At 37.0% G+C, this 14905-nt stretch overlaps 1 protein-coding gene across 9 annotated transcripts in view; it reads right to left on the bottom strand.

The window, feature by feature from the left end:
- Positions 1-7184: 7184 nt before the first annotated feature.
- Positions 7185-14905, bottom strand: part of Octbeta2R (Octopamine beta2 receptor) — a 733310-nt gene continuing 725589 nt past the window's right edge. For all 9 annotated transcript variants that reach the window (XM_067762597.1, XM_067762595.1, XM_067762596.1 and 6 more), the window contains one exon: positions 7185-7500. In XM_067762597.1, coding sequence (XP_067618698.1) covers positions 7185-7500 — 316 coding nt within the window. The remainder of the gene's footprint in view (positions 7501-14905) is intronic.

Raw genomic sequence — 14905 nt, forward strand, 5'->3', positions numbered from 1 at the left:
ATTAAAATTCTGTAATGAATAAACAGGCATTAATTTGTGTATGTAGGTATGCATTTTTTGTGCGCCATTTGTTAAGTTAATTGAATGTGATTATATCATTTTCATTTCGCAAATGATATGTGTGTGCTTAATAAATAATGAAAATAAAAAAAAAGGGGTTTGATCTTATTACCTTTCAATGATACTCTGTTTCTTTTTTTTCCGATTGCTTATCAGCATGCAAACGTAGGGTGTTAATTTCAAATTATTTTCCAGGGTTGCAAATGGGCGATTATGGATGGTCTTAATTACATTAAAGTACATCCTGCCTTAATCCGATGGATCTGCTGCATGTTAAATTGCAGAAAGATTACATCACAATGGGGATTGTACGAGGCCACGAAATTAGTGGACAGGGGCACACCGCAAGGAGGGGTGCTATCACCTCTGCTGTGGACGCTGGTCATCAACCAACTGCTCACGCAATTCGATGAGGGACCCGTAAAACTTACGGCTTACGCAGATGACGTTGCAATTGTCATAAGTGGAAAGTGCCTTTCAACGATTAGTTCTTTGATGGATCGGGCGCTTCGGTATATTCATACCTGGACATAAAATGTCGGGTTGAAAGTCAACGCGGAGAAGACGGATATGGTCTTATTTACAAAGAGGTACAAGATCCCAAATTGTATCAGGCCTAAGTTCGTAGGGGTGACCCTACAGGGGAAACCTTGCACAAATACCTAGGAACGACAGTACGCTGTCATGGAAGCTCAACGTGGAGGAGAGGGCCAAGAAGGCCTCAACGGCACTCTATGCATGTAAAGGAATGCTGGGGTGTACATGGGGCCTATCGCTATCTCTTTCTCATTGGGTTTTTACAGCGATTGTAAGCCCTATTCTATACTATAGAGTTCTTGTTTGGTGGAAAGCCACACAAAAAACAACACACCTCAAAAAATTAGAGGGGGTATGCAGACTATCGATGCTTTGCATTACCGGAGCCCTGAAAACAACCCCGACGGCTGCACTGTATGCCATTCTGCACATTCCACCTGTAGACCTGGTAGCAAAGAACAAAGCGTTAACGACCGCAACCAGGCTCGATGCTTCGGGGCAGCTTGAGCGCCGACCATATGGCCATAGTAGTATAGCGTCCTCAGTCACAAGACGAACAGACTACATGATTCCCTACCTGCACTTTGAGGGAGATCTTAAGGCCACAATAGAGGTGGACGGTTGGCGCAAGGGTGCGCAAATGGCGGACGAGGCGATACATGTGTACACCGATGGTTCCAAAATAGTGGAAGGAGTAGGGTCTGCGGTATACTGCGCTGATCCGGAATTAAGCAGATCCTACAGGCTGCCGGATTACTGTAGCGTTTTCCAAGCGGAAATATTAGCCGTAACCAAAGCAGTAGAAACCCTGGAAGAGAACAGCTTAAGTTGCGACCGTCTTAACTTTTATATTGACAGTTAAGCAGGAATTAAGGCAATAAACTCGCATAACACCGCCTTTAATGCGTGTTAGAGTGTAAGCAGCCTCTGGAGAGAATCGGGACAGGGAGAAGCATACATCTGTATTGGGTCCCAGGACATATGGGAATAGATGGGAATGAAAAAGCGGCCGAACTGGCTAAAAAGTGCGCACCCCTTGAAGCTTGCTCCGTAGACGTCCCAATTAGATTGGGCGAGTTTAAGCGAAGGAGAGGGGTGCACATGATCGACCAAGCGGGAAAGACGTGGGTTCTAGCGCGGGGCTGTAAAGTGTCGAAGATTATGTGTAGGTATTACTACCTTAGACTAACACACACACTGTAGACTCAAGACGGGTATTCCGACTCTACACGGCCTTCTGGCGTCACACGCCTTTAAATTAGGCTTGGTCAGTGATAGCAGATGTAGGAAGTGTGGGTTGGAGGAGGAAACGATCGAGCACGTTCTGTGCTCGTGCCCTGCACTTGCCAGGCTAATACTCCAGCTATAAAGAGTGATGCAGCTGATAGATCTAGAAGCAGCAAGTGGTTTAAGTCCTAGGAAGCTTCTAGTATTTGCCAAGGGACGGAGTTATTTTATAACATAGGTCCTGGGTTTTGATAGGGTTTTTCAGTTTGGTCGTTAAAACAAACTTCTGGTAACATTACGGACTCAATCAGTCTAAGTGAGGTCCTCATGGACTGGCCAGTTCAACCTAACCTAACTTAACCAGGGCTGCCAATAAGTTTGAGCCACACAGGTTCATGTACCGCTCCGCTGAAACACGATCAACATTATCTTCTTTTTGAAATGCAAACAGAGGAGAGTAAATCAATCGAAAAAAAGATTCAGTCATCTTGGAAATTAAACTAAAGTTCAGATAAATTTTTTGTAGTATTTTTTATTTTGATTTTGATATTTTGACAACAGCCATTTTAAAGAGCTTATCAGAAACGAAACTATATAGGAGAGCGAAGCATTTCGATGCTGCAAACAATCAGTCGCAAGATTCTCCCTTCTTTTTGCGATTTTCCACATTTCTTAAACCTTCAGCAGAAAGCGGAGCTTTTAGCGCTACATGTTGCATTGTGGTGGACTTTCAAATAATGCTCCATATTCAAGTTACTAGCTCATCGAGAGACCATCTAAAAATTGGACGCAATATTATCAAATGTGTATAAGATTTATAAAAATATCTAACCCTTTCCATACGAATTTTTTAAATATCTTCATTTACCTTTGGGCCTTTTTTCAATAAATATTAAACTGAGTCACTTTTTTAATGTGAGTGGATCGCCGGAAGTCCAATTGCTGCTAACACATTTTAACTACATTTATCCGTGTGCCACCAACATATTTCTCCCTACTTGCGAAAATTGCTGGGTTTGGAATTTCTTTCTAGTTCCAAGGATGCCAAAGAAGCATAGTGCAAAACGTGTTCGCTTGAAACAGCTTACAACAACTCCACAGTGCCTTCAAGTCTAGCAGAACTCACATTGAAAAATTACAAAAAAAAGAGCCGTTTCAAACAGAGGAATCTGTTACTAATCGAACGATAAAAATTAGTCGATAGCTATAATCGAATCTATTGGAATTGTGAGAACGGCGTAAACGGTTGGCTCCTAAAAATAATTACCGAAATTCTGAAAAAAAAAACCTGGCGTTAATGGATAGATACCTTCAGGAATTATAATGGAGACTCGGTAAATGACACAGAGACTGGTTAAGTTGTGAAGGAAACACTCCCAGTAGATGGCTCCGTAGCAAGGGAGGAGACGAGTCTGATACCCTAATTGAAAACAATTTCCAGCACGCGACTATGCTGAAGTGAGAATGACAATATCGCGACCAAAGAACAACAAGGCACCGAGTAAAGATATACTACCCACTGACTTGTTCAAACGCGGAGGCATAGTGTTTGTGAAGAGCATGAATTTACTCCTATGCAAAATATAGTCGGACAAGCGCATGTCTCTAGATGATCTGCCTCATTTACAAAAAAAAAAAAAAAAAAAACGACTCCGCCCGTAGAATGGGTATACTTATTGCTTAATATCTCGTATAAGGTTCTGTATTGCGTACTGTGTTAGATACTGCAGCCCAAAGACCTTGCAATTATTGGACTATATCAGTGCTGCCTTAGACCTGGTAAATTGACTATTGACTAGATCTTTGTGATTCGCCAAATGCTTGAGACGACTCGCCATAAAAGAGTCACACACATTATCATTATGTCGTTTTCAGGAAGTCTATGAAGGCTTTTAAAATCAAATTTAAATTGTAGACTTGATGACAAATGAAGTACTTATGCAAAAAAACGAAAATTGGTTTGAATTTGAAATTTGAGCCAAAGGTTTTCGTTAAAATAGTTGGAAACTTTCAACCAAACCACTATGATTTTTGAATGGCTTGGTAGCCCTGTTCTTTCAGCTCGATAAAATTACATATAAAACTGCATCAGCTATTTCATAGATACGCGTTGTCTGCCAACAAAAACGCAAATTTACTAATAAATTGAAAGGGAAAACAATTAAATATAAATTCTGCAAAGTATCAAAGTAGGCACAACGCTGGTATCAGTTGGGGCTATAACTTTAAAAGTGAATGCAAAAACAACAAATAAAGGCGGGACTGTCTTCGGCTGTGCCGAAGACTTCATACCTTTCAATAATGGGGTTGAACAATAATCTTTTCCCATTCGTAATCTCCAAATAATGCGCTGTATAAGATAAGAAATATATAGTGAACAAATGTACATACCTAAACGATTTTAAGATAAATATAAAAAAAGGCAAAAAAACCCCCTTATCTGAACGATCGGTTGTGTGGGATATATATTATATTTAGCTCCGATCGAAATGATTTTTTTATGAAATCTTCTATGATATATTAGAATAAATATCACCAAATTTAACGTTTTTATATTGCAAACTAAGGGAGAAATGGCTAAAAATCTTTCTATATGAACGATCGGTTGTATGGGATATATATTATATATAGCTCCGATCGAAATGATTTTTTTCATGAAATCTTCTATGATATACTAGAATAAATAGCACTAACTTTAACCTTTTTATATTGAAAATTAAGGGAGAAATGGTTAAAAATCTTTCTATCTTAACGATTGGTTGTATGGGATATAACTATATATAGCTCAGATCAAAGTGATTTTTTCAGGATATCTTCTATGATATATTAGACTATATATCACCGAGTTTCACGTTTTTACTTTCTAAATTGCGGCAGGAATGACCAAAATCATCTTATCTGAACGATCGGTTGTATGGAAGATATATGTTATAGTGGTCCGATCCTACCGGATCCGACAAATGTCTAATATAATACAAAAATACATCCTTGTGCCAAATTTTATTGAGATATCTCAAAATTTGAGGTACTGGTTTGCGTTCAAACAGACAGACGGACGGACAGACGGACATGGCTATATCAACTCAGTTCGTCGCCCTGATCAATTCGGTATACTTAGTGGTGAGTATATCTTCTATATTTCTCAGCGTTACAAATATCGGACCAAAGTTAATATACCATTGCATGTTCACGAAAGGTATAAAAATAAATGTGCGTTTCTACTCTATCTCGTTATGTGTAAAAACTTTTTAAATTTATATCTAAATTTAAGCAGGTAAAAAAAATTAAAAAATTTAGTTTTGTTTTTTTAAACATAAATAGAAATTAAAAATTTATTCTAGCAAATCAATTATTGAAACGCGATAAATAAATAAGTAAAATTGTTAAACCATATTCAATTAATACGGCATGATAAAAAGTGTGTCAAAAATGGCATATTTATATGATACATTTATTTATCTATAGCCACTCAGCTAGTCAGAAAACCGTTAAACTGGGTTTTCATTGCTCATATTTTTTCATATGGTGGCGAATATTAGCCGTTTCGATGCGACACTATGCCGCTGAAAGAGAAATAGCCACACGTACATGTACACAGCAATAAACAGCGCATATTACTCAGCCATATACACACATACATATGCATAGCAGGTAACAGTGCCAAAAGTGCAGAATTTATTACTCACACATATACACGCAGAAATAAATAAGCAGCAATGGGATACGGAAACAAGAAATATATAAGCAAGTGTTCGAGACGGTTGTTCGCGAAATGTCTGGGCTCTGGGAGAAAATGTTGAACGAAAGGAACTGTGATTATAAAAGCAGCGCAGTCTAAGTGATAATTAGTTTGATTTGAAACATTGTAAGTGAAGTGCGCGAGTAGTTTAATTGTGAAATACTACCACCATAATATATATATCAATGCCTTAAGTTTCAGAAAGAAGTGTTCTCTCTTCTATTAGCTTCTTGTTTTTGTTGTTATAGTTATTGCATCTGGACTCCCATATCTGTTCTCACGTTGCATTCCAAGTTGTTGTAGATGAGTAGTTGTTCTGCGCAACAATGCCCAATGGAACATGCTCTTTTCATGTTCAGAGGCGGAGCAAAAGAAAAAAAAATTCTAGAGTAATATAGCAATATCAGTAACGATCAAATACTGTTTCGAAAAAATCTGACAGAATTTTCAAAATTCGTCAAGTGAGTCCGACCTAAATTTTCAAAAATTGGTCACGAATTTTGAATAGATACAAGTTGATGTATCATTCATTTCCTACTACAATTACCTTTTTTTTTAATGAAATAAGAAAAATATGTTTTTATTTAAAGTTATTGCAAACTCTAAATCTGTGTTCTAAACGACGGTCTATGATTGACCACATTTGTTCTGGTAATCGTTTTAATGTGCAGAAAATAGTGCTTAGTTCAGCGAATACCATTATTAGTATTTTACAAAATATTACAGCTTAATTGAATTGCTATTTTAAAATAAATATGACTTTAAATAATTAAATTTTTATAAAAATTGTGTCTAGTAGGTAGTAGTGGACATCAACCTTCTAATTTTTAAACTACCGAAATTAATATTTGGCATGGAACCCAAACTAACGGAAGTACAAATTGGTTTTGAATTGAGGGAAGACGCCGGAAGAGTTTTTTGTTCAAAATACAGCGGTTATTTGAAACTTATTTATTGTTTATAATTTTCGAAAATTGATTATTTCCCTAGTTTTCATTATAAGTAAATAAATATTTCATAATCTAAATTTTAGTACTTTTGACTTAGCATCTTTATCACTTAAATTTAATTAAATCTAAACAAATTATTTGGCTTGCCAGTTATTTATTATTTCCTAAACGTGTGTATGTGCATTTATTGCGGTGCCTTTGGGCGTTGTAACAGTTGTTGTTATTGTAGTCGTTGCGGTTGTCGTTAAAGTGGCAGTATCTGTACCACTAACCGCCGTTGTTGTTGTTGTAGTTGCTCCTGCTACCATAGTTGCATTAGAGCTTGTGCTTTTATTGCTTTTATTCCATTTTTTAACATAAGCCAACGGTATTTCGATTTGTATTTGCTGCGGTTCATCATCATCACCATCACCAACAACATCACTCGTATACGCATTCCCCACTTTGCTTCTAGTACCATGCGAATCCGCTTCAATGCTCGGGTTCATCACCTGCAAACGTTTGCCAATATAGCTTGGTAATGGCGCCAGTTGATGCATACCACCGCCATCTCTATGTGTTGGCGTTACTTCGGCCATCGCTAGCGAGTGTTGCGATGGCAATAGTTGCATTGACGTTGACCGCTGGGGCGGAGAGCGTGTCACCGACAACAGCAAGTCATCTCGGCTATATTATAAACTATCGACGTGTTGACTGGTACGTCTTGGTGGCTGATTAACACCCAAATAATTTTCAGAATATACACTTTTGGCTCGCGATTCATAACGCAGACTGGAGCGTCGTATGTCGATGTCGAGTGGTAGACCACGATTACGCCACCAATCGCAGAAGAGACATTGCAGTGTATTGCGAAATGCTTCCCGAAAGTCACGATTGAAGTAAGCGTATATTAATGGATTTAAAGTTGAGTTGGAGTAGCCGATCCAAAAAAGTATGGCGACAACAATGTCAGGTGCCACTGCATCACACAATGTGGTGAAAGTGTACCTTAAAATGGAATATAAAGAAAAGTCAAGATAAATATTGTGATAATCTAAATATACATATATATTTCTGCTGTACATGTGTTAAACAACTTGAACAATTTTTATAAAATTTTTTGTGTGTGTTCAAGGGGATTGCGGATGATTCAGATTTGTAACTTGGTCCGAAAAGTGTGCCAGGGACCGACTTTTTCCTAAAAATCTTGTTTTCTTGAAATTCGGTATGCGGTTACCCTTTGGTCAAGATCACATTTGAGTAATTTTTTATTTCGGGAAACAGATCAGGGATCGATCTATTCTAAATAAAATAAACGTATGGTGAAATTTGCTACATATTATCTACAGCGGTACTTCCGTCATTAGCTCGCTATTTGAGAAACGTTTCTTGCCAGGAAGTGGACCACAGACCGACCTATTCAAAAAAATCTAAAAATCCAATTGTAATATTTATGGGACGATTTGCTTTAGATTTTGTAAAAATTGTAACATTTATTAGCCTTAAAACTCTTCGGAGGCTATCGCGCCATGCATTCATTTACTTGAAGAGATGTCCGTGAGACTTCATTTACAGACATCTCTTTGAATTTGATAATGGAATGCAAAGCATCTCCGATACCATTTAATTTTTGTTTTTTATAGTATCGCACAGTGCTCTGGTGAACTTAATAAGAAACAGATAACAAAATAATATTTCGTCGATATCGAACCAATCGATCGATAACATATCGCTTTTCTCAAACGGCCGCGAAATTATACCGATATGCAAATAAAATATTTCTCATATGCTTCTGAAAAGTTCAAAGGTAGGCGCCAAATGGTCCCGAAACAGTTTTCGAAGCAGATATCAGAACTGGTAATGAAACAGTTTCGACATGATATTAAAAGGTCCCAAATTCATTAAAAATAGTAAGAAAATGCTCTGAAAAGTTTGAAAAGGTGCCCAACAAAATACGAAAATTTTAGCATTGCTTTCAGACTTTTCAAAATATGTGATTAGAGAACCCACAATGGTCAGTAAATATGTCGAAAAGGATTTTTATATTAAAAGAGGTACAATGATCACCTTATCGAATGCTGCCAACACACATTTTCCCCGCCATACATCAGGACAGGTATGATAAAATTATACTACACCAGTTCAGATATGCTGCCATAATTATCTTATCTAGAATACGGTTTCAAAGTAACATGAAGAAAGGAATCTAGTTTTAAGCCCAGCCTGGATTAGAATGGCTCAGAAATATTCTTCGCCGCCCTCTTTAGATAATTGTGTTACTAAACGTTTAAGGAGTGAGTGGTACTTTAATTAAGACATACCAGCATTTATACTTTTTTCGCACTGTCAAAATCTTATTTAAAGTCGACAACGAGGTTAGGTTAGGTTGAACTGGCCGGTCCATTAAGACCTCACATATACCGAAGAAGTTCGTAGTGATACCAGAAGTTAGTTTTAACCAAACTGATAAACCCTATCAAAAACCAGGGCCTATGTTATAAAATAACTCCGTCCTCTTGGCAAATACTAGAAGCATCCTAGGACTTAAGCCAATTGCTGTTTCTAGATCTGAATGCTGTATCACTCCTACCTAATAGCTGGAGTCGTAGCCTGGCAAGCGCAGGGCACGAGCGCAAACCGTGCTCGATTAGTTCCTCCTCCAGCCCACACTTCCTACATCTGCTATCACCGAGCAATCCTAATTTAAAGGCATGTGACGCCAGAAGGCAGTGGCCAGTCAGAATACCCGTCATGAGTCTATAGTCCTGTCCTTTAAATGATAGAAGCAACTTTTTTAGTCTAAGGTTGTAGGACCTACACATAATCTTCGACACTTTACAGCCCCGCGCTTGCACAACGAAGTGGTGTACATCAGTTATTTTAAGCTGAATCTGTCAAGCTTTTCATAAAATTATAATATATTTTTGACCTAGTAAGTGATAGGAGCTACTATTTCACGTATAACTTCATTCCCAGTCACCATTTCATTACTATTGCGATTTAAAAACTTGAATCCTATCACGGATCGTATATTACGATATGGGCCCAGGTCTGAAATGTCACCACCTCAATAACACCGTTGATTAGATAGGACGTACTTAACTTTCAATCTGGAGGGAGGCTTCTTTCTTACCGTAAAAGTATGTGCATATTGTAACGATTTTACTTGCAATTCCCCTTATTTGCAATCTTCTGCTGAGTTCGAATCACTAAACTGTTGTATAAATAACTCCAATTTGTAATAATGCAAAATGGCCTTTATTTAAAGTACTTCACAATAACACTCAAACTGTGCAACGAATAGCTTGCTTAATTACCACACTGATTGATAGCTCAATGAAACTACTATTCAAAATAATACTGCTCTTGCTCGCTAGATAGCGTTTTAATCAAAATCTCAAATCAAACTGAATTCCAGCGTCTCTATAATTGCCGTCTTTTATACTCTTTGATTTAAACCTTTGCATCTTCTAGGCGCTTCCAGAATCTACTAGTCCAGTAGCTCTCAAAATTCTAAGCTGTAACTACAATTGCACAATTTTATAGTTTTTCTGATTGCATACTTTTAGGAGTATCTCAGATATATGCATGTGTTTGTGCATTGACTCTCCGCTGCTCGTATACGTACATGGTACATATGTATAGCCGCAGTTATTGTTTCGTTTATGTAGATACATAATGATTGAATTATTGATGTGCATTCACGTCACTGCTTAGCATCGGCTTAGAGACGATAGCTTCACTCAGTGCTGCTAACATTCGTTACAATATCTTTTACAGCTCTTTGCTACTCGACCGGTAGCCCATTTTTACTGGAGGTTTGCTTATTTCGTAGGCGGGATATTGCGATGTTCCGTCATATGAAGGAATAGATGCAGATAGACGTTAAGTGTTTGAGTCTCGCTTTGGTGTGGATAGCGGTTAAATGCTTGTTCACACGTGCGTAAGATTATACTTGCATCTTTTTCCACCCTCTTTTAACAGAAAAGAAAACGCCCTTACTTTAATGCGGTAATTAAGAGAGAAATAATTTTATATTTCTAGTGTTTTTAATTACCTTTATTTATTACTGACACTATGTGTCTGATGAAATAATGGAAAGCGCGAGCAGAAAAGTGGCCCACATCAAACGCAGTACATTTTGATACACAAACTAATGTTTACTTAGGCGATTTATTTAAAATATGGAATGGAGAATTCGAAGATACTTTTCCTTTTCTTTATAATGCAATTAAAAAAAAATTCATTTCGAAATTATTGGGACGGAAAGTTAGGACGGGACTCTCTTCGGCTGCGTAAATGAGGAAGATATTACTTTAAACCTCTTATCTGAACAAACGATAGGATATCAAATACATATAAGACCGATATAAACGACCTTTTCAGACAATAATATGTGTTACGTTTGTGAATATATGGAAAAACTGTAGGTCTCTAGTGGCTAAAATGGGGAAGAATTAACGTTAAAGCTCTTATCTGAACAATCATATGGGATGTACTGGACATATTTTGTATGAAAAAAAATAAGTTTTAAAAAAATCGGTACCGCCTCCTCAAATAATTCATTTGTATATAGGTAACTAAATTCCAAACTCTTGGGCAGATAACTTAAGGTTAAGGCGTGGCACATTTCCTTTGAAAATGCCCAGAATCGGTTTTTTTTTATTTTCGAGAACCATGCCCAACAAAACCTTATAAAAAGTTATTAATACGCTATTTCTCTTCTAAAGTGTATTTATAACAATTAAATTTATGACAAAAATTATTGGAAACGGGCGTGGCATCACCTCTTATTTGATCATGCAAAAAGAGGAATACTTCTTATAAAACACCCAAATCACTAAATAAACACCCCTCTTTCGATAACACTTAGGGTCAAGAAACTGAACTAAAAGAACTGTGCGATCTCTAGCTGAGTATATGATGTTCGTTTACATCCAAACTTAGACAACCTTTCTTGTTATCCTTCCATGTTTGTTAAAACGGTTTTATGGTTCTCCATTAATTAAAAAAAAAAAAACACTTATTTGCTTCATGTCGATTCTTAACAGCATTTATTTCTCTTTTTGATCCAACTTCCTTACTTCACACAAATTGGCCATCATCCAGTGAGTTTCTAACTCCGTATCCCGATTAGTTCTCATGGGAATGCTCTGGATCACTGGGAGACTGGAGAAACAGAGGTCGTAATATTTTTGTACAAACGAGTTATGTAAGGCAGATGTCGTCATTGTGTTTCATTTAAAACATACGACTAGAGGCCAAGCAGCGACATCTATTTTTAAAAAGGTAAGTTTATTAAAGGCAGCGTTGCCAAACTAAAGACAAGAAATTAACAAATTGATGGGTTTGAAGGTGAATGAAGACAAAACGAAGTACCTGCTGTTATCGAGCAAACAGTAGGCACATTTGCGCATTGGAAACTAGGCTACTTTTAGCAGCCATAATTTCGAAACAGTAAAAGACTTCGTTTATTTGGGAACCAGCATTAACGAAAGCAACAACATCAGCTCTGAAATCCAGCGAAGAATCACTCTTGCCATTAAATGCTAATTTGGATTAGGTAGGCAATTGAAAAGTAAATTCCTCTGTCCGCAAACGAAAATCATGCTCTACAATTCACTTATCGTACACGTTATGCTATATGGTGGAGAAGCATGAATCAGATGACGCGGCTCTGGGAGTTTTCGAGAGAAGTTCTCAAAAGATTTACGGACCTCTACGCGTTGGCGATGGCGAATACCGAAGAAAATTTAATTGTGAGCTGTACGAGCTTTACACAGACATCAACATAGTTCAGCGATTTAAAACTCAGCGGCTACGCTGGGTAGGCCATATTATGTGAATGACAAACAATATTTTTACCGAAACCCTGCTAGGAGGTAGAGGGCAGCCCCACTCCGCTGGAAAGACCAGGTGGAAAATGATTTAAAATTCCTTGGTGTGACCAATTGGCACCAGTTAGCGGAGCGAAGAAGCGATTGGCGCGCCTAGTTGGACGGATATAACCGTTTAAAAGGTTAAGCGCCAGTTAAGTAGAAGTAAAGGGCTATCGTACAGTTCATTTAATTTCAGTTTTTTGGCACTAATAATGTTTTGTTTTCTGCACGAAAATGTCGCCATTTTCAGGAGCAAACATTTTTAGCATTCTCACTTCGCAATGTGAAATTGTAGCTCACTTAAAATGTTCAGTGCCACCTTGCATGACTTGAAAAGAACAAAAATTGCTAAAATGAAATGTCAAAATTTTGCATGATTTATGTTTGCTAGAAAGTGACAGATAGTATACTGTGTTTATTTGTCAATGTTATTCACCAGCTGATTGACAGGGCTGTTCTCTGCCCCGTCAATGACAGAGACGGCAAGTAGTGTTGCATTTTTGGCCATTTTTAGGGGTAGGTTTTTCAGAAAAGATAACTATGCCCTCTATTAAGTCTACGCTGATTTTACAACCGAACACAACTTTCTGAAGAGTTGGCGTGAATGCGACATTTTTGTGTAGAAAATAAAACACTAAGTGTTGTCAAAAGGGAGGTGTATATTAAATGTATTTTGGCCGATTTTATTGGAAATACTCATATTTAAAAAAAAAGTTATAGACTTTCTTCACAACAGTACAATTGTTCTTCCAATAATGGCTATCGAAACACCCATTTCAAATATTTTATTTCTTAAATTTTTGGTTATAATGGTATTTTGAAAGTAAAATACGATTGATGTTAATATATTTTTCGCAAAGATAATGACTTTTACATTGGTCCATAATCCTGTGTTTAAAAAAATAAATTTTTATAGAATAGCTTTGGTCCTAAACCAATGTGGGAGAAATATGTGTACCTGGTTCTGACTTGATACGTCAGTTGGACTCATAAAAAAACTTTGGAAAATGCTTGGTAGAAAAATGGGAAGCGCCACGCCTATTTCTAAAAATTATAAGTAAAGCAGCATATTTAGAGCTTTTTATAAGATTTTTTGGGCATTATTCTCGAAAAATAAAAAAAAAGATGGGTCTGGGCATTTTCAATGGGAATGTACCACGCCTTAAGCTGGTGTAATCTACCCAGGAGTTGTGGTGTTTATTACTTACATTCAAAGGAATAAATTGTGGGGCGCTACAGACTTTTTGCCGAAAACAAATTTTTAAGACCACTCTAATATACATGTATACCGATCTTAAAATTTTTTTAGACAACCATGTAAACATCCTGTGAAATTTAAAAATTCTAGCAGTTAAAATGAAATGAGGATTAAATGACAAAAACCCCCTTTTCGAAAAATCGGTTGTGGATGACATATGCTATAGTGGCCTGATCTACCCGACAATTGATTAATCAGACACCCAAATATATCAGCTAACAAAATTTAATCAAGATATCTCAAAAATTTAGGGATTAGTTTGCATTGAAACACAGTCAGATGTACAGACGGTCAGAAAGATAGACGAACGTAGCTAAATCCATTCGTCTCGTCATCCTGATCATTTCGGTATTCTTATTGGTGGGTCTATCTCTTCAAATTTAAGGACATAAAATTTTGAGATTCGTGACAAACTTAATATACTATTTCATTTTCATGGAGGTATAAGAAGTAAGTCCTATACCGGAGCCTGAAAACCGCAGTCAAAGTTATTCAATGGTATATTTGCTTGTAAAAGATTTAAACGTATTTGTTTATTTTGTATAAATTTTACATAAAACCGAAGTTCGACAACTTTCAGTTCAGTGAAATGTAAATAAATCAAAGAGGGTATGAATATAATTACATTTACTTTCTTTCACAAAATCCTTCTTCATTCGGTATATTTTTATACTCAGCTGAGCAGAGCTCACAGAGTATATTAACTTTGTTCGCATAACGGTAATCCGTAACGGCATAAACTAACCGAGATAGATATAGACTTCTATATATCAAAATGATTTGGGCGAAAAAAGAAATTCATTTAGCCATGTCCGTCCGTCCCTCCGTAAACACGATAACTTGAGTAAATTTTGAGGTATCTTAATGAAATTTGGTATGTAAGTTCCTGGGCACTCATCCGACTATAAACACGCGCACTTTTTCGATATCGAAAATTTCGAAAAAAAGAAAAAGTGCGATAATGCATTAACAAAGACGGATAAAGCGATGAAGCTTGGTAGGTGCGTTGACCTTATGACGCAAAATTGAAAATTAGTAAAATTTTGGACAATGGGCGTGGCACCGCCCACTTTTCAAAGAAGGTAATTTAAAAGTTTTGCAAGCTGTAATTTGGCAGTCGTTCAAGATTCGTCTAGAATACTTTTAATGCCATAAGTCGAACAGAAATTTACCAATCCTTGTGAAATTTGGTAGGGACATAGATTCTGTGACGCTAACTTTTTTCTGTGAAAATTGGCGAAATCGGTTGAAGCCACGCCCATTTTTTATATACAGT

This window comes from Eurosta solidaginis, chromosome 1 (assembly GCF_040869045.1).
Source record: "Eurosta solidaginis isolate ZX-2024a chromosome 1, ASM4086904v1, whole genome shotgun sequence".
In the NCBI taxonomy this organism is placed as follows: Eukaryota; Metazoa; Arthropoda; class Insecta; order Diptera; family Tephritidae; genus Eurosta; species Eurosta solidaginis.